This window comes from Drosophila miranda, assembly GCF_003369915.1.
Source record: "Drosophila miranda strain MSH22 chromosome Y unlocalized genomic scaffold, D.miranda_PacBio2.1 Contig_Y1_pilon, whole genome shotgun sequence".
NCBI lineage: Eukaryota > Metazoa > Arthropoda > Insecta > Diptera > Drosophilidae > Drosophila > Drosophila miranda.
The window spans coordinates 43,070,175-43,095,138 of NW_022881603.1; the positions used below are offsets into that span (position 1 = coordinate 43,070,175).

A 24,964-nucleotide genomic window follows, 5' to 3' on the forward strand; every position below is an offset into this window, starting at 1 on the left:
TAATGCCCGCACTTTTCTGGCATCGCCTAAGATCTGAAATAACAGATACGAATATCTGTAGGCATCTAGAGAGGAAAAGAGTGGATTCAAAAACTTATTTCGATTGTAAGTTTGACTTGAAATAGTGGCCTTATAAGCTTACTTCGACTCCAATCTGTTGTCTAAATCTGTAAGCTACCAGCCAAACAACAACAAAAATCGACGACAAGCCACTGCAACACCAATAAGCTACTTGAAACGAGTCAAGCACCAAGCTGGATGATCTGTCTAAAGGAGCAGACTGCAGAGGCGGGGAGGGAGAGAGGCAACCCCTAACCAACTAATAGGAGACCAGAAAGCGGTTCGAAATATCTCACAAATTCTTGAGTATGCTAATGTTAAATGGACTTGATACTGTTGTTAGTTGCTAGTAAACTGGTGTGACGAAATATGGACAGATTGATGGGTAGATAGATAGATGGGTGGTAGGCTCCAGAGTGGGCAGACTGTGTGTCTGTGCTGCATACAGGGTGAGCCACAGAATAGAGCATGACTTTGGACATTTCTCGGAAGAAATCCAATTAGATATGCTGCTGGATACCTGTGTTCATAATGTGGAACCAATCAAATTAATACTACTCGTATTTGGCATATCTCTGACCACATTCCAGAACAGCGTGTAATCTTCTTTAGATAAGGAGGAGTTTTACATCACCCACTTGTCCTCTGCTTACTTCTACGGCGCCTTCTACGGCGCCTCCTCCAACAGCTGCACGCACCACGCTGCGTATGAGTAATGGGACGAAGGCAGACCTGTCTGGCAGCCGAATGCCCAAATCTGAATGATGTGTAGAAAGCACCAGTACGCACGCTCAAACCCTCGCACCGAGAGAGAGAGGCCGACTTCGCCCCACCTGCGTCACGGTATCGTTTATTGCCCATTGCGCTAATTGCACCAACCGACTCTCCTCTCCCATCTCGAGTCTCCAGTTGAGCTCTCGGTTGGCGGAATATATCTGAGTGTTCGGGGGGCTTATACATGTAGCCGCCACGGCGACGCCGCCGCAGCAACAAATTCAAGCACAAACATTGGCTTAATATCAGTCACTAAGCGATCGCCCGACTGTTAACAACATAGGCAGAAAAAAAAACTTGGAAACAAGCGTTTAAATATTACTTTGTTATGGTTTGATCGTGCTTGTTTCTCTTGATTGCCTCTGCGAATTCGCGCCATCAAGCACATCACAGGCGAAAATTAACGCGTCGGTGTGAAAACACTTTTTTGTGAACTTTTCGTGTCAATGTTGAAGGCGACCTGTACCCCTTCCCACCAGCTAAACTAAATAAAGGAATTAAAAATATATTACAATTAAGTTTCATAAACCAGCCAAAAGGTAAATATCGGAGAGAATACCTGCCGAAAGTTGAGCAATTACTTTTTTGCCTTTTTTTGTTTGTCGCGTTATAATTTAGTAATTATTTATAATTAATTCCTGCACATCAACTTAGCTATCGGGAAATTATAATTGATAATTATCAGATGCATGTGACACGGAAAATTACCCTAAGACCAAGGCATTCCAAGCTAGTGGGGGCATTCCTGGAAAATTTCCTGCCCCCGCCTCAATTGCCAGTCATGGCAGGAACGGAACCCGAGAACAAATCATTTCACCAAGCTTTTATTTCGCGCTTGTGATAAGAGCCGAATTGGATGACATAAAAGATTATTGACTCACTTTTATCTTGGTGCAATAAACTTCAAGTTTTATTCAGTTTCTGACAATGGTATTCCTCTCTTGACATCCCCCGCGGCTGTCAGTCAGAGCTGGCGAGGCAAGGCATTATCTCATCATCGCTCGTCATTATGATTGTGATTACCGATCTAGTACCCAATCAATTATTCGGCTCGGCTCATCCGCTTTGCATATCGAAAGTCGGTGCGATAAGGTCGCCAGCAAAAAGATTCGAGTACCTTGAACTGATCCGCCTTGCAGCCATCTCGTCTGACACTGAGTTCTTTCCCACTCACTAAGTAACTCGGGCACAGGCGCCCCTAGCCCCATACATGCATGTACATATAATATATATGCACATATGAATCCATTGACTCAAAAGAGATCCTATAAACACTCAATTCAAAATTGCTGTAACCAATTAACGGCCCTTAGTCGGCGATACAGTACTTGAAAATGAGCAGGGAAGCAAACTCCGAGCGAAACTGGGAGAAACCCAACGGTGCTGCAATCGAGTTTGTGTAATAACGGCGAAGGCCATTCGGGAAACAGATCAACGCGAGAGGAGGCAGATGGGGTCTGCCATCTTTTTAGGACAAGAAGATAAAAATATACATTCTCGTATAATTTGACATAAATATCTGAGCATAAGGCTTTGATAAAAAGGAGCAGAATCTTAAAATAAATGTCACACATACTCGAATACACACTCCAATGGTTGGCGTTGGCCTCTTTCATTTTATACCTTCTGCAAATAATCTTTTAAAAGGAGGACCTGAATTATCCCTGAATTTTTTTCAATTGTATGGAAGAATAATAAGGAATAAGGGAATAAAGAATATTTCAATTTGACTTGCAAACACATACAACACATATATACAGAGCCCGATTTGAAAGAAATTTCACCTGAATATTCAATAAGCAAACAGTGGACAAGGAGCCCTAGGTTAAGTTAGGACTCAGATTCATCCATGCATCCAGAGGATAACAAAAAACTATTTTTGCTGGCTGAACTAAAAACCGCTTGGCAAAATCGAATATTCATTTTCGAACTCAAAAAAAAGGAACAACTAAAAATATCATTATTACATTGATCATTAAACACTTTTAAAGAGGATGTTTTCGGGGGTTATTGATGCATATCTAATCTCAAACAAAATACTAAAATTATCTATGAGTTATTTAGATAAAGTGCTTGAGGAGAAATCAATTAGACATCGGCTTAAAAATGCATAACTATTTGATCCATGCCTTTATAGATCGTACTAGAGAAATAATTAACATTTACATTTACATTTATTGCTGATCTAATCCCACTATTAATATACATGTACATATATGCACATATGTATTTAGTTGTTTTGTTAAGATTTGTGTTTTGATTCGGCATCTACTTGTCTCTAAAATTTAGAAGAGTTTGTATCTGCATTTTAACCTTATGTACCGAGACGGTATGCACGATACGAATATGTTTTATATATGTACAGCTAGATATGTATCTAAATATGTGCATCTGTATCCGTTGGATACGGTTCGACCGGTAGACCGTACCGGTATCATCTATTGGTAGGGCAGGGAAGAAATCGGTTGCTATAGGATAGAGGTTATATCCAGCAAAGACATCGGGCAGAATCGGCAGAATTGAACATTTCATTGCCATCTGGCTGGGATCACGGAACATTTTTCCTTCGATAAACAACTTTGAACTTGAATACCCAATATATCGATAGCTGATTAGCATGATCATAAACGCTGATTCGAGTTTATCTCCATAACTCCTAGTGACGCACTTAACACGAATTTTAATTAAATTATAGATCTAATGACCCAACCCAAGTAATTGTCCATAAAGCTAATAAGCGACAACTTTGGGCCGACTAACGACTGTGATAGCCAGAGAACTAATCAATGGCCACATGTCCTGATATGTATGATTCAGTATTGAATAAGTGGACGCGGGCGCGTGAGGTCGTATAACTGCCCCCCAGAAACACAATTAGAAGTCGATCATAAAAATTTACCGTCGAGTTGTGTGCCGCTCCAATAAATGGGAATTTCATCGAGAGAACAACATATAATATTCGATCGTAACACATGCCATAGGTATCCATGGGTATGCATATCCCCAGAACAGTATGAATTGTGCTGGCCCTATTTTTGACGCCTTCGAATAATCTAATCGGGGGACATAATAACAATAATATTAAACACGCTTTACTCTGATTACCGCTTTCAATATTGTATGTATATATTGTATATTTAAACATTTTAATCGCTAATTCCCCAGAACGAAGTCCAAGTTTTTAGTGATAGCTGAGTTAGTACCGTTCATTTATAGAGATACCATGTGTATTTCATTAATGAGTCCTATTGCCTGGGTTTCTCTTCGTTCCGACTCTGTTCTGTTCTGGCCAGCAAATCAGGTGAATGAGTTTGTTCTCGGGTCAGGTTAGGCTCAGTTTGGGAACGATAAGGTTATCGGGGAGTCATTTATAATTGATTTTAAAGGTAGCTTTGAGCATTTTATTGTTATAGGCATTTGGCGGGTATTTGTTGTTTATTAATTATTTTTGCCTGTCTTGCTTTAAGTCGTTATCATTTTGGGACATTGTTACTCCAACCTTTTCCGATACTTTTCGGCGCCGTGGCACTAACTCATGCCAGGCCCACTCAAAAGCATTCCCGTACCTCATACCCGTAGCCGCTTATTACTTTTGAACTGATTATTCAGTTGCTTTTGGCCAGAGGACGCGTTCGGTCCTCAATCGCTCAAGATCTTTTCGGACCGTACTACGCTAGCTGAAAAGAAAGTTCCCGGACTCGAGGCTCCCAATAAGGAAATAAGGAACTAGGAATAGGGTCAGAGAAGTGCATTTAAATATTTAACAAAATGTTTCTTTAATTTAAAAAAGTCTTTTAATTATTCCGGTGTTGCTTCAAAAAAAAAGTGTTACATTCTATATGTGCCTTTAATACGATTACTTACAAATCCCAAGCGAGCACATTCTTCAAAGTAATGGGACATGACGTGATATACGCCCTCTGATATCTATAATAGCATGCAATTACATTCTTGTGCCGAAGATCTGCATATGTATTCCATATCACACATTGGATCATACCTCCTTCGATGCCATTTTCTAAAACATACAATTATACATATAGTCTACCCACATATGTATGTACCATTTTAACTATCATATCATTCGTGCTTCTGTTTTGTGTCAATTATATCGTATATTCTTGGTCAAAGGACTTTTAACAAGCCATTTTATGTAAATTATTTGGAATAGATGAGTTCCACTCCGGAAACTTTTATAAGCTAATTTATGAGCTAGGTTACTGCGGATTTATGGTTATTTATACCCCCATAAAATGTTGTTGTCCTTTGGAACAAATCGGAGGAGCCAACAACAATCCCATGCGCATTAACAAAGTATTGTAATTGTTTCATAAATTTTAATTTATAGTATAAGACAGACGGAAAGGCTTATAAATAACACTCTGCCATGATTACGCTAATCTTAACCCACTCACTTGACTATGTTAGTCAAGTATTTGGGGGAATTCAAAAAATGAAATGACTCCATTGAGCGCTCAGATACGATATCGGGAGGGGGCTACCACATACCGCTGATTTAGAATCGCCTTTATTGCCAACAGTCAAAGTGAGTGAAATTATAGGCGGTCTTTAGGGCCATATGGCTATAGAGCCATAAAGCAAAATTTTATGAATGCAGTCCAGTGTTTTTTATTTGCGGATCCCCAGCCCCAGGCACCGATTCCAGTCGCTGGCGATAAAGATCTGCTCGTATCTGGAATCTTTTTGCTAAGTCTATTGTAATACTTGAAAGCTCCAAGCTGTCGATAAGATACGAACGGGATGCGCCTAGCAACCCTTCAATGGACTAGCACAAGCTGCAAATGGACGAACGAAAGCGAATCTCGTACCGGGGGTCATTGATAGTCGCCTACTCGTGTCGATTCATCATGTGATTGAATTCCCCGTAACAACGATCAATTTCTCATTCATTTTCGGTATCTCTGTGCTTGTAGATGACAGATAATGCAGGATTTAAGCCAGATGCGGAGGTGTTTGCTTCGGCAGGCGACAATCCACCCGCCTATTCAACATCAACATCAGCGATCTCGTTGAACGACTTCAATTCGAAGTGAGTACTTGAACTCTCTGTAGGTCATCTCGTATCTGGACTTTAAACATTTTACTCTCTCTTTTTCGCATGCAGAGCCAACTTGACAGAGAAGAATCAGCTCGCACTCTCCGAGGATCCCTATAGTCCCTTTGAGCATCGCGATTCAAAAGGAGCAAGTACTGGAGGCGCTTTGGCACATTTGCTCAAGAGTTCCCTGGGCACAGGAATTCTAGCCATGCCTATGGCCTTTCACAACGCCGGCCTGGTCTTTGGAATGTGCATGACGCTCATCGTTGGCTTCCTCTGCACCCACTGTGTTCACATATTGGTAAGCAAATCGATCTAAGACTTAGCACCTGATTTAGGCTGTTGACTTAAAAAATTACCAAATAAACCATTACCAGCCGAGCTGACGTATTTGTGAGTTCGCTGAAGTAGCTCAAGGTGCTGTCTTAAGTCATCTGTCAATAGAATTTGAAAGGCCTTGATAAGGCGTGCAACAGATAGTCCAGCTATTTTATTCCACACCTCTGGAAGCCAGACATACCGCGATATGGTCTAATCAGAGAGAGATAAATACAATTTATATTTATATCAGCAATCAAGCTAAGTTTTATTGTTGATTTTATTTATGATCATGCATTTCCGATTATCGCAAATCCTTCAACACATAACTTCCCAGAATTTAGACGTACTTCACATTCCAGACAGTTGTACAAAACCGAGTGCGACTAAAAATCACATTCAGATGCCAAGAAAGCCCAAGTCACCGATCTATACATATTAATAATCCACTTGAGACATACAGATTTATAGCGCAAACATTTTGTACAGTAATTTTAAACCTTTGTCTGTCGTCATTTTAAATAATGTTTACTACTAAGAGATGACTTGAACTCTCCAGATAGACCCGATGCTTAGCTTTCACTCCGCTTTCAAGAGCTTTCAAGCTCTCCTGTTAGCACTCCACCTTGAATTTGCCTTTTCTATTCAAGTTCACTCATGATAATAATCAATAATAAAAACTGAATACCTGGTTTCGATCCAACTGGTTTATTTGTGATATGAAGAACTTATTTATCGTATATTTCTTTATTTCAGGTGAAAACTTCGCACAACATTTGCCGCGATGCTAAGGTTCCAGCTCTGGGATTCGCTGAGACGGCTGGGAAGGTGTTCGAGTACGGTCCCAAGGGCATGCGGCCCTATTCAAACTTTGCCAAGTACGTAGAGAAGTCAAATCTCACTGCATTAAGCAACAACAAAAAATTTAACAATAATATGCATTGTTTCAGGCAATTTGTGGATATTGGCTTGATGGCCACCTACTATGCGGCGGCCTGTGTGTACATCGTGTTCATTGCTACCTCCTTCCACGACGTCATCAACTTCAATTGCAACCTGAACTGGGATGTACGAATCTATATTGCCCTAACGGTTATTCCGTGTCTGTTAATCGGACAGATCCGGAATCTCAAGTGGCTGGTTCCGTTCTCGCTGATGGCCAATGTGTTCATTGTGGTTACCTTCGTGATTGTCCTGTACTACATGTTTGACGAGCCACTAGTCTACTCTGATAAGCCGCTGATCGCCCCGGCCGCGCACATTCCCCTCTTCTTTGCGACGGTCATCTTCGCAATGGAGGGAATTGGTGTAGTGATGCCCGTGGAGAACTCAATGCGCAAGCCTCAGCAATTCCTCGGATGTCCTGGTGTTCTTAACACGGCTATGATAACTGTGGTGCTGCTCTACGCGATCATTGGCTTCTTTGGCTATGTGAGATTCGGGGACACGGTCCGTGGCAGCATCACGCTCAATCTGCCTGAGGGCTCCTGGTTGGGCGACACGGCCAAGCTTCTGATGGCAGTGGCCATTCTGTTCACCTTTGGCCTACAGTTCTACGTGCCTAACGAGATCCTCTGGCGCAAGATCAACCACAAGTTCAGCCCTGAGAAGCACAACATTACACAGATCATGATGCGCAGTGGCATTATTCTGGTGAGCGGAGGCGTGGCCGCGGCTATTCCCAACCTGGAACCGTTTATCAGCTTGGTGGGCGCCGTGTTCTTCTCACTGCTAGGCATCTTTGTTCCCAGCTTCGTTGAGACCGTTTACCTTTATCCCGATCGTCTGGGTTGTTGCAATTGGAAGATTGTAAAGAATATTATTTTGGGCATTCTGTCCATCCTAGCTTTGATTGCTGGTGCCGTGGCCAGCATTGGGGAAATCATTGAGATGTACAGCGGCGATGACTAATGGGATTTCTAAAGTTCCCATCCCACCCATCGTACATGGACGATGGACGATGGTAGTATTAAATACGATGCAGGTACCCCTACAGATGGAATCGAAAACTGAGACAGAGAGATGAGAGTTTGAGTTCAAAGCGCAGTCATCTAGCTCCGCCCCGCGGCGACAAGGCGGTGTCGGAGCCAATGCCGATGCCGCTGACTGCATGAATAAGATGATATTAATGTTTAAGTCTTTATGTGTGTGCATGTATAAGTGCCTCGTGACACCAAAACTGCTAAACTGCAATTCATAGAATTTATAAATGTTATTATGTTAAGTCTATAAAGAGAATGCTTCTGAAAATGAGATTGAAATTGTTTCCCTCCTCCGTTTACTTTCTAGAATAAAGGTCGGATAAACTGTTCATTAGGAATACTCATTGATCTGATGTTGCAATATATAAATATAATAATTAAGTTCTTAAAATCAAAGTACAAATACGTGGAATAGAATACAGCGGCGCGCAATGATATTATAGTTGAATTGTTGAATGCATATTTGTTGTGGGCTGTGGTGGCTGTTGGGGCAACTGAACTAAGAGCTACGTTCATACATATCTATGTATTTGTCTATGCAGAGTGAAATATTAAGTAATCTGTTGTCTTTGCTCTGGAACTGCAACTAATGATTGGAAAAGCCAAATCTCAAGTGAATATCTTGCGATCGTGCATTCCGTTCAGTAACTTTTTTACTTCTTCTTCTTCTTGGAACTGCTGCTGGTGGCCACCACATCGTTCTTGCGCTTCTGATTGGCCTTGGGCTGGGGCGTTTGTGCTGGAGTGCTGTTGTGGCTTCCACTGCCACTAGAAATGCTGCCTTTCGGCGTCTTTTTCTTCTTCTCGGCGCGTTCCTTTTCCTCCAATTCAATATTCTCGCGTTCGATGAGCGTAATCAAGGTGTTGCAACGACGTTGAAGTTCGAGAGCTGTGCGCGACTTGATAAACCAATCGAAGCGGAACTGCGGCGATGCTCTGTCAAATTGCATCATAACAAACAATAGAATAAGTAAGAGTTTCAGATTTTGCAGACTTCTCCACTTACCTTATAGCCGCTCTCAGCTCCTCGTAGACATTCTCCTTGTCAAAGCCAAGCTTGTGCAGCATGCAGACCAGGAAACGATCTTCGATCTCGGTATAGTTTTTTCCCTTGTTGTTGCCGTATTGCAGACGCAGCTGGTGGAAGGGTGCTCGATACCTTGACATCTTTAAAGAGATGTGATATTCATTAAATGTGATACATCTTTTACAAATAAATAAATCATCCGACAAACCTTTTGATCCAGGGCCTTCTTGATCGACAGCCGTCGCTGAATCTTTCCCTCACCTCGCTCAATCTGTCCCATAATTCGTTCAATGTCCTGCAGCTCTGTGCATCGCTCCCAGAACACGGCGTTGTACTCAATAACCTCTTCGGGAGTCTTGCCCTCCACGTCCTTGGCTATATTGTCAATGTCATCACGTCCGTACTTCTCGTTGGCCTTGATGAACTGATTGAAGTCCCTCTTGGTCCAGGCCGTGAAGCCGTGGGAGAGAAGGTTCTCTTTCTCGATGATTTCGTCTTCGGTGAGGGGCTCGGCCTCGTCAATCTTTCGCTGTTCCTCCCTCTGAATTTTGTTGGCTTCCGAGCCGAGTTCTGTATTCTTGGGCACCTTGTAATTGACAGTCTTTCGGAAATAGTAGATCTCTTGGTCGAGCAGCTCGAACAGGCGGGGCGGAAAGAACTGGAAGTCCTGGACAATAGGGTGCTTGGGTGGGCGTGGGGCCTTAGGGGCTTTGGGCTCGGAGACGCGCAGGGCTTCCCTGAAATAGGCGTCCACGGCATAGTTCGCCTTACGCTCACGCTTCGGTGGCTCAATCCAGTTTCCAAGTGCGTTCTGCTTCTGCTTCTCACGCCAATCCTCGCCCTCAAACTGATAGACAGACGAAGTGCCGGCCTCGCCATTCGTGTCCATGGTGAAAGTCCGCAACGAGCTCTCTCCCATGCTATCAAGTTGGGCCTTCTGCTCAGCCGTTTTAGCCTCACCGCGCTCCAGTATGACATCGATATCCTCGTCGGTGATGTCAGTTTCCTTCGAATTAAATACTTGGCTGGCTCCGAATCTAATAATGTTAAGCATTTCATCTTTGTTAATTTGACTGGAGCGGTTGTCAACAAGGCGGCCACCCTGAATGACCATTTTGTCCAGCCTCAGCTTGACCTCGGCCCTCTCTACGATCTTCTCCTCTACAGTGCTCTCTGTGATCAAGCGAAAAACTCTCACTTGCTTCTTCTGACCGATACGATGTGCACGATCCATAGCCTGCAAGTCCATTTGGGGATTCCAATCGGAGTCATAGATAATGACAACATCGGCGGTGGCCAGATTAATGCCCAGGCCTCCAGCTCTTGTGGACAACATGAAGACGAATTTTGTACTATTCTCCATATTATATTCCTGGATCTGTCGGTTGCGGTCTTCGTGAGGCGTTTGACCATCCAGCCGACAGTAGTTATAGTTCTTCCAATGGCAATAGTCCTCTAGAATATCGAGCATGCGGGTCATTTGGGAGAAGATCAAAACACGTGATCCCTGTTCCTGGAGTTTGGGCAAGAGTTTATCCAGAATGGCCATTTTTCCAGAATTGTAAACCAGATGAGTGTCCGTGGTATATGGAGGGCCCGGCTCGGCTCCATCAAACAGATAGGGGTGATTGGTGCACTTGCGCAGCTGCATGAGGATATTTTGCAGACGCATCTTCTCCACTTTACCAGCTCCGTTAACAATGTCAATGTCCTTCAGCAGTACCTTGGTGTACCAATCTCTTTGCATCTTGGAAAGACCAACGAATATCTTCATTTCCTTCTTGGGCTTCAGACGCTTTTCCACCTCGGACTTTAGACGACGCAGCAAAAAGGGTTTAAGCACGGCATGCAGTCTCGTGATGAGGGCATCATCTCCCAGGCATGTGTTTGTGTTGAACCATTCATCAAAGTCCTCCGCCGAGTTAAATACATCGGGCAAGAGAAAGTTCAGCAGGGCCCAGAGCTCGTGGAGATTGTTCTGCAATGGGGTACCGGTGATGAGCAGCCTATTAGCTGTTTTGAACTCCCGGAGTATCTCCGACAGCTTGGATTTCTCGTTCTTGATGCGATGCGCCTCGTCAATAACCAGATAACGCCAATTGAACTTCTTGAATACGGACTTTTCACGTATGCACATCTCGTAGGATGTCACGCAAACATCCCACTTGCCCGGCATCAACACATCACGGATGAAAGTGTTGCGAGTGTCCTGGTCACCAATCAGGCAAACGGCCTGCAGCGATGGGCACCATTTCTTGAACTCATTCACCCAATTCTGTAGCGTGGACTTGGGAACAATCACGATGTGGGGACCAGCTTGGTTTCTGCAGGATAATCAGAATGCTCTGAGTACTTTTGAAGCGTATCACATTTGGATAACTCACTTGAAATGTTTGAGATACCCAAGAAGAGAGATGGTCTGTAGAGTCTTACCCAAACCCATTTCATCGGCCAGAATGCCGTTGATGCCATTCTCGTACAGTGAGATCATCCAGTTGAGACCACGAACTTGATAGTCGCGCATTTCCCCACCCTTAATGTAGGTAGGGGAAGCATCGAAACGAAATAGTTCCTTTGTAGCCGTATCCTCGGCCAATAACTCTTCATCCTCCTCCTGCTCTGTTTTGCGATGACGATGACTACAGGGACAGTGGGCATAAGTACGCGTAAAGAAATATAAAATTATATGCATTTACTCAGCCAATTCCTTATCCTTATCTCTATCCTTATCCTTCTCTTTTTCTTTATCCTTGATCTTTTTGGGTCTGCCTTTTGGCTTTGTGGGACTCTTGGCGCTGTTTGTCATGAAATGGGTGAATATTTCAGCAGTTTGTTTTAGCAGAAAATCGAACCGCCGACTCCGGTCGGCTTCAATCTTGTTGTCGAACTCTGCCTCCTTCTCCCCGAGGAGCTGGTGGCCGCATCGGAAGTGGTTTCATTCTGCGGAAAGGCGAAGAACAATTTTAGAATATTCTACGCTTCACCGACACCGCCTATGGCGTCACTAATCGTAAATATATTGAATTTCACTCAGCTTTCTACATACAGAGTTCTCCTCGGTGGCGTCGACGGAGGCAGCATCCGTTTTGGACATTTTCTTAATGCCGGTGTCGTGCCTTTATTTAATGTTCAATTAAAACTGTCCTTGCTTTCGCAGTGCACAAAAGGTTCTCGTCAGTTTGTACTGGGTACGTCTGTGCAAACTGAAAATTGTATGGGTCAGTGAGTTTCGTTATAGAACCATTTATGCAATTACGTTCATATAATCTGAGAAAAAAAAACACTTTCTTGAACACAAAATACACAAAAAATGCGCTTACATGCGATTTTTAGAGGGAAGTTGGCGTCGCCGGGTTGTATATATTTTTATATCGATATATGTTTAAGTGATATTTCTTTGGTTGAAAAAGATCGAAATCGGTATTTTTGTGCGATAGTCGGAACGTCTCTGAATTCGAAGGAAAATTTAACGATGTCCTTATATTTTTTACTGTTTGGGTACTGTAAATGTAGAACAATGGCATTCCATAAAGAAAACCTAATGGTTATGGTAATGATGATGCGTCGGTATTGGCTGGGAAGTTTCCTCTTTGTTCCAGTCCCACCTGAACGATAGGTGGCCAGGGCTGAGGACGACGCGCCATCTAGCGGAAGTCCAGGGAGGCTCGATGGTGTATTGGGTCATCGGGGGAGCTGGAGCCGTACTGGGGATATAAGGAATAGAATAGGATTAGTTATATGTATTAGTAAGGGAAAAAGGGATAAATAGGAGTGAAAATATTAGAAAACGTGGATTGGATTATGGAAATCGTGGAGCGTGGACGGAAGAGTAACGTCGAAATTTGAAATTTTGTGCTTAAAACAGAAAGTTTGAACCGGCAAGGAATATAGCCACCAGAACCGGTCCAGAAGGTTTCCTGGAGAGGAACACTCGAGTTCGAGAAAGTCGACTGCAGAGAAGAAGACTGTCCGACGTGAACCTGAGTGAGTTCGTTCCAGTTGCGCGTGTGTGAGCCAAGAAGCGCGGGACGTGTGAAGGGGGAGGGTGAAAGAGGACGATTTAGCTGCCAGGGCGATTCTAGCCACATCGCACGATCGTTGCATCGCCTTCCAGTGCGTGCCACACGTTTGGTCTCATTCACCACGTAGGTTAGGTTCAGGCGGTAGCCTGGGGGAGTGATGAAACCCTCCCAAGCTCACTTGGACCTGTAGAAGGTCCGTTGTGGTGATTCACCACGTAAAAACCCCGAAACCCTATTTACACACACACACGCGCACACGTATACACGGACCTATATAAATTTAGGGCTGACCGGCCACGGCGAGTGACCGCCCACGTCGTTTGAACTTAAATAAAAAACATAATCCGCACTCCAAACACCGTTCCACATTAAATGTTATTTTGTTCCGTGTGTTGTCCTTTATTTAGTATTTAGTATTAGCTTAAACTGTTTAACGTAAAATCTTGGCCATTGAAAAAAAAAAATATGTAAAAACACCAACACCTTTCACGAACCTAAATCTGCGATCAGCTGTTCAGTTCCAGAAGACTAACCCTTAGTGGGTGACGCGGGGGGGGGGGGGGGGGGGGGGGGGGGGGGGGGTCCCGTCAGTCCACCGTATTTGGTCGAGCGATTTGTGGAAAAATATTGTTTATTGTTTTTTTCCCGGGGACCCTTAACAAGAGCTCTTGGTAGGTTAAGTCTCCGTAGGGGCCCGAGTTAAATTAACTCCCGTAAAACTGGATCCACTCATCTACACATATTCCATTACGTATGGGTGAGGGTATCCCTGTTGGTTGAACGAAATTTCAGCAGTTATTTCCGTGTTTGCCTTTGTGTCGAACGTTTTGGTGTTTCTTTTTGGTTAGTGATAATTTTGAGTATATCTATTTATTAATGAGAAAGATGAAATTGTCAATTTATAATTATTAAAGCTTGGATATATACTGAAGCATGATGCAGTAAATTAAAATAGAGGGAGGACGCGTGGCGTAAGCCATGGATTAGGCCAGCCGTTACCGTTCCAGCAGAGGGTGGCCAAAATGAACGTTGTGTTCGGTCACAGGTAGGGCGGGCGCGCGAAGTGATAACACCCAAGCTTCACCCACTTGATAACCGTCTGTTTATGATTTTCTTTGTCTTTAGGTTGTTGTTAGTTTTGATGTCCCGAGAAGTATTATGTTTCCTTTTTTGTCTACATTTGGCGGGCAAGGGGAACTACCCAGCCCTGGGGTCGACAGTTTACTTACCATTATCTTCTTCATGCCCAGATTGCGGGTGAATGTGGTGAACGTCTTCGCAACCGGATCCAGCACCGAATCCTCAACAATCTTGACCGGCACATTGTTGTAGAACCGAGATCCCCATTTGGGCACCGGATTAGTCTTTGAAAGCAATCTCCGCGAGTATAACTTGCCATCCCGTACTTCCCGTTGGATAGTGTCTTCGGTGAGGACGTGTGAGCTGGAGGGATTCGGGTAGCGGTTTCAGTAAGCAACTACAACATTCTTCCAGCTGTAATCGAAGACTGCCTCTGTGCGGTAACTGGACGCCGCGATGACCATGACGGCGGCAATCAACTGATAAGCCCGCTCGTCAGCGCGTGCCTTACCGAAAACAAAAGTGAATTCCTCACCAATTCACGCCGGACTGCGTCCCTGAACTAAAATAAAGAGACAAAAAGAGAAAATCAATTGCAATCGCATGTTTCAGATATAAATAGCAATCGGCAAATTGACAATTGCCTCGAGCATCGGGACCTACCAGCCTTTAACCTTTGGTGTGTGCACAGCACCAGAGTGCAGTGGGGGACCCCTTTCTTGGGGCACGATGTGGTTTTTGTTATGAATAATTCGTCCCCTGCCACTTTTTGTGGGCGCCCACACGTCTGTGGCAAGAAATTTGTTGTGTAACTGCGTCACAGACAGGCTAACTCGAAAACTGTGAATTTCTTTGTCTTTGGGCCTTTTCTCATTAATCGGAATGCTCTCCGACGTTAACTGTTTCGTCATAATGGCACCTGTGAGTTTCATTCCTACTGTTTTATTTAATTTCATCCATTTCATTTAGTTCGCACCTGGTCCAAAGGCCACTGCTGTCACACTTTGCAAGAGGGAGTGGAATTATCGATATCGGAATACCATAAACGTTCACCCTGCTGCTGTCACACTTCTTTCAACTTGTATTGATCGCCTTTTGTATTGATAAGCTGTCACACCTTGTTGTGCTAGCACACCGTGTAAAATTAATCTAGAAATCCCTCTTATAGTGATTGATCTGCCTTATAATCCAGATCGTTTAAGATACATTTTATTTAAAATTTCGGAAAATAAAATCTAGTTATTCACAAAAATATTAAAATTATATATATCGTATATCGATATCGATAGCTACTAGTTTTTCTTGTGCAACAAAAAAAAATTTGTTTTTTAATTGTTAAGTATAGCAATTTAAAATGCCGGTGGATTGGTTTGGTTATGCATATGCTGCGACAGTTGCGGCGGGCGGCATCATGGGCTATGCAAAGGCAGGTGAGTGTTTTCGTCGGAAGAGCGCAGTTCTGCTACAACATTCGTTTTAATGGGCCATGTAATCCAACCTGCTTATCTCTTTGTCATTTTATTAGCATCGATTCCTTCGCTTGGAGCTGGCCTTGCATTTGGAGCTCTACTCGGCTATGGAGCCCATCTAAATTCCCAGGATCAACCACGCCCCATGCTCCAGTTGGGCACGTCCCTGTTCTTGGCTGGGCTAATGGGTGCCCGCTGGAATCGTTCTGGAAAACTAATGCCTGCCGGCGTTGTCTGTATGATCTCCGTGGTTGCTCTAGTGCGAAACCTGGTGTCGTACAACCGCTACTTGCCGCTGCCTACAAGCTCTAAGGGCGCTTAAAGCGATCTAAGCTGGATTTCCAGATTGGTTGAAGGCATAATTTAAATATTAATAATTTATTTCAAAATATACAAGCTTACATACAAGTCCCGAATTTTACGTACAGAATGGTTGGCCTAACAGAAATATAAATTAAACAATGCAATTTGCTTGATTAAAATTAAAGAGTTCAACAAAGCAACCGTGCCATCGTTCTCATATTTTTGTTGAGTGCACACACACACGGAATGAAATGCAGCAAAGTATCAAAGTTGGTTTTGTTTGGAATACATATAATTACAGCCGGCAAATTTTCCGGTTGCCACAACGCTGAACTGAAGTCGAATCCAGAATTCGGCCCAAATCGAAGCCCCCCCATTCATTTCCCATTCTAGAATGGCACGTGAGAAGCCAAACACTTGCGAGCTGATGTAGGCCCGACGAACGGCTAGTGTGCTTCCATCATTCTGCTCGGTGTAGGTAACGATTTCATCGACTCTCTAAAAATCAAAACATGTGATTTCACGTTCCCTTGCAAAAACTAGCAAGTTTACTTACCATTATCTTCTTCATGCCCAGATTGCGGGTGAATGTGGTGAACGTCTTCGCAACCGGATCCAGCACCGAATCCTCAACAATCTTGACCGCCACATTGTTGTAGAACCGAGATCCCCATTTGGATTAGCCACCGGATTAGTCTTTGAAAGCAATCTCCGCGAGTATAACTTGCCATCCCGTACTTCCCGTTGGATAGTGTCTTCGGTGAGGACGTGTGAGCTGGAGGGATTCGGGTAGCGGTTCCAGTAAGCAACTACAACATTCTTCCAGCTGTAATCGAAGACTGCCTCAGTGCGGTAACTGGACGCCGCGATGAACATGACGGCGGCAATCAACTGATAAGCCCGCTCGTCAGCGCGTGCCTTACCGAAAACAAAAGTGAATTCCTCACCAATTCACGCCGGACTGCGTCCCTGAACTAAAATAAAGAGACAAAAAGAGAAAATCAATTGCAATCGCATGTTTCAGATATAAATAGCAATCGGCAAATTGACAATTGCCTCTAGCATCGGGACCTACCAGCCTTTAACCTTTGGTGTGTGCAAGTTAACGTACCCAATTCTATTGAGCTCTTATACGAGTTGTAAACAATCTTTGGCTTTCCAAAACGAAAACAATTTCAATCTTGGGCCTCCGCCTAATTGATTTCTAAGATGTACAATCTCAATGGCTCCCGCCACAATCCCAATCTTTGACACTCGCCTAAATGGAAAACCAATGTTTGCCCACACCCGACTTCTCATAAACAATCTCACACCCCAGTTCTCTCTTTGGATGACGAAATCCAATACTCGGGATGGCGAAATCAATTGAAATGTTTATAGAAAAACTATTCCCGAAAGGGATCGACGATGCAAAGATCAAAAAGTTCAAGTCAGTCTTGATCCAGAAGCGACACCGAAAAGTCGAGCTAAAAACTAAAATCGCGCAAACCCTTTCTCCGGAGTCCTTTGTGACCCTCAACTTAAATCTGTATCTGTAAACTTAGAAGTTAAATAAAAACTTTTTAAAAACGCAATCCGCTACCTCAGTTATTTAATTGGCGCCCAACGTGGGGCGACGTTGTATAAAAAGCACCGAATAATAAAAGTGTTGCGTCGTGCCGAAACCCGAAGGACAATTAATTAATGGAATAAATCCTTCAATATAAAAACGCGGAGTGACTGTGAGATATAAGATAAGAAAAAGTGAGATAAAAAGGAAACAAACCGGAGCTTAGGGTGTGCAAAAATAAATACAAGAAAAGCTAATCAAGACAATTCAAAACGAGGTGGAACGTTGTGAGTTGCTGCGGACACCGCAACTCTACAGTTATACCCGATACTAAGTCAGTATGGCGCTCCTGCGGCAGACGCCGCTAATATTGAACCACACGACAAAGAGTGCGTGCGAGAGAGACAGAAAATCAGTCTGAGCGTGACGTCGGGCGCTGCGTAGCCAGTGCAAATTGATTTGTTCCTTTTGGCTATAAAAATGATCCGATCTGATCCAGATTCCGCAGTCTGATAGATATGAACATTATCTATGATTCTGCATTTTTAGTTTTCTCGAATCTGCAATATTGTGGATGCAACAGATTTTCGTTCTTTGTGGGGGCGGAAGGGGGAGAGGCCAAATTCTGAGATATACGTTTTATAGTGAGATCTAACAGAAGTGCGGATACCAAATTTGGTTACTCTAGCCTTAATAGTCTCTGAGATTTGTGGATGCCCCAGATTTTCGTCCTTTGCGGGGCGGAAGGGGGTGTGGCGAAATTTGGACACGAAACGGTGAAGGTCCGATATCACAGGAGTGTGGATACCAAATTTGGTTGCTCTGGCTCTTATAGGTTCTGAGATCCTTGAACTCAATTTTTGCAATTGGCAAAACCGACTATGAAACCTGTGTGTTAGAGAGAGACAGAGCGAGAAAGAATGAAATTGTTTTCTTGATTCTGGCTATAATCATTATACGATCTGGTTCAGATTTTGCACTGTAGAAGATATGGTCATCCTCACCGATTCTGCGTTTTTGGTTTTATCGTATCTTTAAAAATGTGGATGCCACAGATTTTCGTCCTTTGTGGGGGCGGAAGTGGGCGGGGCGAAGTTTTGAAATATTTTTGTAGCAGTGACATATCACAGAAGTCTGGATCCAAAACATCGTTGCTCTAGCTCTTATAGTCTTTGAGTACTAGGCGCTGAAGGGGACGGACGGAGGGACGGACGGACGGACGGACGGACGGACGGACGGACGGACGGACAGACGGACAGACAGACAGGGCTCAATCGACTCGGCTATTGATGCTGATCAAGAATATATATACTTTATGGGGTCGGAAACGATTCCTTCTGGACGTTACACACATCCACTTTTACCACAAATCTAATATACCCCAATACTCATTTTGAGTATCGGGTATAAATACAAAAAAACCAAAAAAAACCACAATCCTTAAACAAAACCAATCAAAACAAAACACAAAGAAAGTGAAACTATCAGCTAAACCAAAGAAGGAAGACCCCCAAAAGACCCAGTTAAACAACAAAGAAATTTACGAAGGAAGACCCGTTCGAAGATCTGTCAGCCAAATCAAGAAGGAAGACCCGTTCGAAGATCTGTCAGCCAAACCAAGAAGGAAGGCCCTAAGAAGGACGACCCCTACCGGATAGTTCGTGAGCGAAAGTTGTAGTACTAATTATATAAGTTCAATTAGGTTTAAGCCCAGCGGTGGTCAAGAATATAAAAACAAACATATAAGACAAATTTAAGGTGGATCAACTAACTTTAGAGTTTGGAAAACTAAAAATGATTAACTCACAAACAAGGACCGAGCTCACTGCAGATCTGGTCAAACAATTGATAGCACTTCAAATTTCACAAGTACAGGAGCAAATAGTAAATTTGAAACAACAAATAGAAACTAAATCCGATCAGGTATTAGATTATCAGGCAGAAACAATAGACGAGACAATAAAAGATGACACCACATTAAAGGTAATAGAATCCCTACCAATTTTCAATGGTGGATTGAACCAATACGTAGGATGGAGGGAAGCTGCAGAAACTGCAGTGAAATTATATAAAAAAGGAAGTAAGCAATATTATATTGCCTTAACAATTTTAAGAAACAAATTAACAGGACCAGCACATGACGCACTGACCAACCACGGGACAGTTTTAAATTTTGATGCCATACTTTCACGACTTGACTTTGTTTACAGTGACAAGAGACCAATTTACATAATAGAACAGGAGTTAAGCGTTCTCCGACAAGGGAACCTTTCAATAATAGATTTCTATAACGAGGTTAACAAGAAAATGACCTTGTTAATAAATAAGACAATAATGACTCACGGAAAGGACAGTGAAATCACAAAAGAATCAAATAAAACGAGGGGGAACGTTGTGAGTTGCTGCGGACACCGCAACTCTACAGTTATACCCGATACTAAGTCAGTATGGCTCTCCTCCGGCAGACGCTGCTAATATTAAACGACACGACAAAGAGTTGCGTAGCCAGTGCAAATTGATTTGTTCCTTTTGGCTATAAAAATTATCTGATCTGGTCCAGATTCAGCAATCTGATAGATATGGTCGTTATCTATGATTCTGCGTTTTTAGTTTTCTCGAATGTGCAATATTGTGGATGCAACAGATTTTCGTCCTTTGTGTGGGCGGAAGGGGGTGGGGCTAAATTCTGAGATATACGTTTTATAGTGAGATCTAACAGAAGTGCGGATACCAAATTTGGTTACTCTAGCCTTAATAGTCTCTGAGATTTGTGGATGCCCCAGATTTTCGTCCTTTGCGGGGGCGGAAGGGGGTGTGGCGAAATTTGGACACGAAACGGTCAAGGTCCGATATCACAGGAGTGTGGATACCAAATTTGGTTGCTCTGGCTCTTATAGGCTCTGAGATCCTTGAACTCATATTTTGCAATTGGCAAAACCGACCATGAAACCTGTGTGTTAGAGAGAGAGACAGAGCGAGAAAGAATGAAATTGTTTTCTTGATTCTGGCTATAATCATTATACTATCTGGTCCAGATTTTGCACTGTAGAAGATATGGTCATCCTCACCGATTCTGCGTTTTTGGTTTTATCGTATCTTTAAAAATGTGGATGCCACAGATTTTCGTCCTTTGTAGGGGCGGAAGTGGGCGGGGCGAAGTTTTGAAATATTTTTGTAGCAGTGACATATCCCCGAAGTCTGGATACAAAACATCGTTGCTCTAGCTCTTATAGTCTTTGAGCACTAGGCGCTGAAGGGGACGGACAGACGGACAGACAGACATGGCTCAATCGACTCGGCTATTGATGCTGATCAAGAATATATATACTTTATGGGGTCGGAAACGATTCTTTCTGGACGTTACACACATCCACTTTTACCACAAATCTAATATACCCCAATACTCATTTTGAGTATCGGGTATAAAAAATAGAGACAATGCCTCACGCATTTTTGTCACTGGCCTAAACGGCGGCATTGCAGAAATCCTATTTTCATTGAATCCCCCAGATTTACCGAATGCCTTGGCAAAGGTACAGGAATTGCAATAAAATAACATTCGGGCCCAATTTGCCTACCAATTCAGTGGCCCCAGAAATTCAGGGAATAATAATTACAATACATTAAGTGTGGAAATAATGTTTTTTATCCCCAATCGGCCGACTAATTATTTCGAATTAAATAAAACTCGCCGCAGAAATAAAATTACGATATGTTCTTTAATGCGTGACATCCAAATTGCAAGTGTGGCTTGCCTGCCCTTTACATTGCCGCTCCGATCGCTAAGCGCAGCTTCGCTCGGCTGACGTCGGTAGGCAGACGCAAAGCGGAGATAGCGAAGAGCGAGCTGGCAGAGAGCGTTTAGCAGGGCAAGCACGCGCAAAGCTTTAACAAACAAATGAGTGACATAGACATAAGTAACAAACAAAATAAGCGGCTGAGGGCCAAGAATTAGGTGCTATTTGGCAAGCAGCTAATCGGCTGGGTTCTGCTCCGAACATTCACCCCCCGTTGGAAGGCAAAAGCTTTCAACAGATCCATCCTGAAGGGGCAGAACCGCTATTTTTCCAACGGCCCTCTTGAAAAGGCCCCTTTGAGTGCGGATGACGGCTACTCTGATGGTTCCATCTTTTCCTGGGATTACGCTCTCATTGCGGCCAAGCGGCCACCTTAATGGTGGCAGCGTTTCCTCCTTGATCATGACGAGCGCTCCTAGCTTGATGTTTGGAGACGATGACCGCCACTTGCTCCGCTTCTGAAGAATCGAAAGATACGCCGTGCTCCATTTTCTCCAAAACGCCTGCTTCATTTGACACAGCCGCTGCCATCGACTAAGTAGGTTGACCCGGAGATGCGCCACATCTGGCTCGTCGAATGCAGCTTTCGGGGCTCCATTGAGAAAGTGGTTTGGCACATCTAGATCATCGGGATGTTCCCTCAGCACTGGCTTCAAACGAAAGCATCTAACACAATTGCGAATGATTCCCGCAACATATTTGCGTCCACCAATAGGCCAGAATTTTTGCCGAAGCAGTCCGAGCAATCCTTGAGCTCCTGCGTGGAGAAACCTTTCGTGAAAGAAGATAATAATAGAGACAGTGACAGGATGTCCCTTAGGAAGCAGGATCGGGTGCTTCGCGTCGTAGTCCAATTCGGCATTTTGGAGGCGGCCTCCAACACGCAGCAATCCAAAGCTATCCAGAAATGGATTCAGTGAGGCCATCGTGCTTTTTGGGGGTAGGGCCTGTTTGCTGGCGAGGGCCCTTATCTCTTCCGAAAATTGTTGCTGCTGTATTGCCCTTATGAGCAAATGCGTACCATTTTTGATGTCGATTACGGTAAGTTGACCCTTCGACCGCGCTATGCCTTTGTCCTTGAGAATGTAGAATCGATATATGTAAGCAAAGACGCGCTGCATGGATCCGAATGAGTTTTGAAATTTGCAATCGTACGATACATCCCTTTCGTTTGAAACAACCAATGCTGCATGACGACGTTCTGGTACATCGGTCGGCAATTTCAAGCCTGCAGGCCACTCTGAGCTCTCAAGACGCAAGAATGGTGGTCCAGAGATCCAAAGGCTGCTATCCATTAGTTCAGCGGGCGTGGATCCACGTGATATGATGTCGGCAGTATTCAACTTTGGGGGCACGTGATGCCAAGTCATTCCAGCGGTGAGCTCCTGAATCCGCTGAACTCGATTAGAAACAAATATATTAAAATTCAATGGTGATTCTCGAATCCAGGCAAGGGCTATGGACGAATCCGACCAGCAATGTATTTGGCATGGAGCTGATAATCCCTTAACTATGGTGGACACTAGTTCGGCTAATACGAGGGCAGCGGATAGCTCAAGCTTGGGGATAGTCATACTTTTCAAGGGCGCGACTCTGGATTTAGAGCATGAGAGATGACTTTGCACAATGCCAAGAGCTTCCGAACGCATGTATACACAGGCGCCATATGCTGCTTGGCTCGCATCACAAAACGCGTGCATTTCTAATCTGGCTTGCTGCCGAAGCACGTAACGTGGAAACTTAAAGTTTTTAACCATCGACAACTGCGAAGTCAGCTCAATCCAAGTCGTATGTAGATCCTGGGGCAGGCTTTCGTCCCAATTCAACTTTAGGCTTTCGTTCCATAGCGACTGCATAAATATTTTAGTTTTTGTGATGATGGGAGAGATGAGCCCTAGAGGATCGTAGAACCTAGCTAGTGTAGACAGGACCGAACGCTTCGATATTGGGCCTGCAGCGGTTCCGACGTGAGCGAAGCTAAACAGAAGATTGTCCGTGGTGGGATCCCAAACTAGACCAAGCGCCTTGGTTACTTCAGTCCCGTCATGAAAGGTAAGGAACTTTTCGCGATCCGCCTCCGATACGCCTTCCAAAGCAGCGGGTTCATTGGAACACCATTTACGTATGGGAAAACATCCTTTCGAAAGTAGCTCCTTTACCTGCTGACGAATCTTGATGACAGAATCAATGCTGTCCCCTCCAGATATGAGATCATCGATATAGAAATCTCTTCGAACAACATCAGCTCCAAGCGGAAAACGCAACTCTTCATCATTTGCCAATTGATGCATAGCACGAATTGCTAAGAAAGCGGCAGGTTTGGTTCCGTAAGTAACAGTCTCCAACTTGAACACCTGAATCTCCTCCTTCGGGTCATTCCGCCATAGGATGCACTGCACGTTCGTATCGGGATGGGAAACGCGTACACAGCGTAACATTTTGCAGATATCGCCACACAAGGCGACTTTAAACGAGGGGGAACGTTGTGAGTTGCTGCGGACAGCGCAACTCTACGGTTATACCCGATACTAAGTCAGTATGGCTCTCCTCCGGCAGACGCCGCTAATATTAAACGACACGACAAAGAGTGCGTGCGAGAGAGACAGAAAATCAGTCTGAGCGTGACGTCGGGCGTTGCGTAGCCACTGCAAATTGATTTGTTCCTATTGGCTATAAAAATGATCTGATCTGATCCAGATTCAGCAATCTGATAGATATGGTCATTATCTATGATTCTGCGTTTTTAGTTTTCTCGAAAGTGCAATATTGTGGATGCAACAGATTTTCGTTTTTTGTGTGGGCGGAAGGGGGTGGGGCGAAATTTTGAGATACACGTTTTATAGTGAGATCTAACAGGAGTGCGGATATCAAATTTGGTTACTCTAGCCTTAATAGTCTCTGCGATTTTTGAATATCCCCAGATTTTCGTCCTTTGCGGGGGCGAAAGAGGTGTGTGGCGAAATTTTGAAACAAACTCGTCTCGGTCCGATATATTAGGAGTGTGGATACCAAATTTGGTTGCTCTAGCTTTTGTAGTCTCTGAGATCTAGGCGCTAATGTTTTACTCTAAGCAAAGCCGCCTATGCTACGTGTGTGTTAGAGAGAGACAGGGCGAGAAAAAATGAAATTGTTTTCTTGATGCTGGCTATAATAATAATACGATCCAATTCAGATTCCGCAGTCTTAAAGATATGATCATTTTCTACAACTCTACGTCTTTGGTTTTCTCATATCTTTAAAATTGTGGATGCCACAGATTTTCGTCCTTTGTGGGGGCGGAAGTGGGCGGGGGGAAGTTTTGAAATATTTTTGTAGCAGTGACATATCACAGAAGTCTGGATCCAAAACATCGTTGCTCTAGCTCTTATAGTCTTTGAGCACTAGGCGCTGAAGGGGACGGACAGACGGACAGACGGACGGACGGACAGACAGACAGGGCTCAATCGACTCGGCTATTGATGCTGATCAATAATATATATACTTTATGGGGTCGGAAACGATTCCTTCTGGACGTTACACACATC

At 43.7% G+C, this 24,964-nt stretch overlaps 4 protein-coding genes and 1 pseudogene across 6 annotated transcripts; 2 read left to right on the forward strand and 3 right to left on the reverse strand.

The window, feature by feature from the left end:
* Positions 1–1,007: 1,007 nt before the first annotated feature.
* On the forward strand, positions 1,008–8,466 carry LOC117185723 (proton-coupled amino acid transporter-like protein CG1139). Of its 3 annotated transcripts, none has more exons than XM_033394933.1 (5): positions 1,008–1,373; positions 5,769–5,884; positions 5,960–6,194; positions 6,968–7,089; positions 7,162–8,122. In XM_033394933.1, the coding sequence occupies exons 2-5, from the start codon at positions 5,769–5,771 to the stop codon at positions 8,120–8,122; spliced, it is 1,434 nt and encodes a 477-aa protein (XP_033250824.1). In that variant the 5' UTR covers positions 1,008–1,373. The 3 variants fall into 3 exon arrangements, with proteins under 3 accessions (XP_033250824.1, XP_033250826.1, XP_033250825.1); XM_033394935.1 differs by lacking the exon at positions 1,008–1,373 and adding an exon at positions 4,417–4,518 and having other exon boundaries at positions 7,162–8,466; XM_033394934.1 differs by lacking the exon at positions 1,008–1,373 and adding an exon at positions 4,474–4,571.
* Positions 8,467–8,605: 139 nt separating this feature from the next.
* On the reverse strand, positions 8,606–12,840 carry LOC108159484 (chromatin-remodeling complex ATPase chain Iswi). The gene is given in 8 exon segments (XM_017292815.2): positions 8,606–9,129; positions 9,200–9,360; positions 9,429–11,544; positions 11,605–11,859; positions 11,917–12,127; positions 12,130–12,160; positions 12,267–12,423; positions 12,541–12,840. Coding segments are annotated over 7 exon segments (3,105 nt in total). The 5' UTR covers positions 12,315–12,423; positions 12,541–12,840; the 3' UTR covers positions 8,606–8,846.
* Positions 12,841–12,891: 51 nt separating this feature from the next.
* LOC117189863 (protein preli-like) lies at positions 12,892–15,339 on the reverse strand (the record flags this gene model as incomplete). Its single annotated transcript, XM_033394936.1, is given in 3 exon segments — positions 12,892–12,924; positions 14,472–14,884; positions 14,986–15,339. Coding segments are annotated over 2 exon segments (348 nt in total), but the record flags the coding sequence as incomplete, so codon positions are not given.
* Positions 15,340–15,629: 290 nt separating this feature from the next.
* On the forward strand, positions 15,630–16,286 carry LOC117189864 (transmembrane protein 14 homolog). Its single transcript, XM_033394937.1, has 2 exons — positions 15,630–15,752; positions 15,848–16,286. Exons 1-2 carry the CDS (start codon positions 15,677–15,679, stop codon positions 16,111–16,113), a joined length of 342 nt encoding a protein of 113 aa, XP_033250828.1. The 5' UTR covers positions 15,630–15,676; the 3' UTR covers positions 16,114–16,286.
* Positions 16,287–16,319: 33 nt separating this feature from the next.
* LOC117189862 lies at positions 16,320–17,193 on the reverse strand (annotated as a pseudogene).
* Between the last annotated feature and the right edge of the window lie 7,771 nt (positions 17,194–24,964).

Excerpts from the sequence above, each read along its gene's own strand:
- LOC117185723 (XM_033394933.1), top strand. The coding sequence starts at position 5,769 with ATGACAGATAATGCAGGATTTAAGCCAGATGCGGAGGTGTTTGCTTCG. Across the intron at positions 6,195-6,967 it reads CCCACTGTGTTCACATATTG|GTGAAAACTTCGCACAACAT; the intron begins GTAAGCAAATCG and ends TCTTTATTTCAG. Across the intron at positions 7,090-7,161 it reads CCCTATTCAAACTTTGCCAA|GCAATTTGTGGATATTGGCT; the intron begins GTACGTAGAGAA and ends GCATTGTTTCAG.
- LOC117189864 (XM_033394937.1), top strand. The coding sequence starts at position 15,677 with ATGCCGGTGGATTGGTTTGGTTATGCATATGCTGCGACAGTTGCGGCG. Across the intron at positions 15,753-15,847 it reads CATGGGCTATGCAAAGGCAG|CATCGATTCCTTCGCTTGGA; the intron begins GTGAGTGTTTTC and ends TCATTTTATTAG.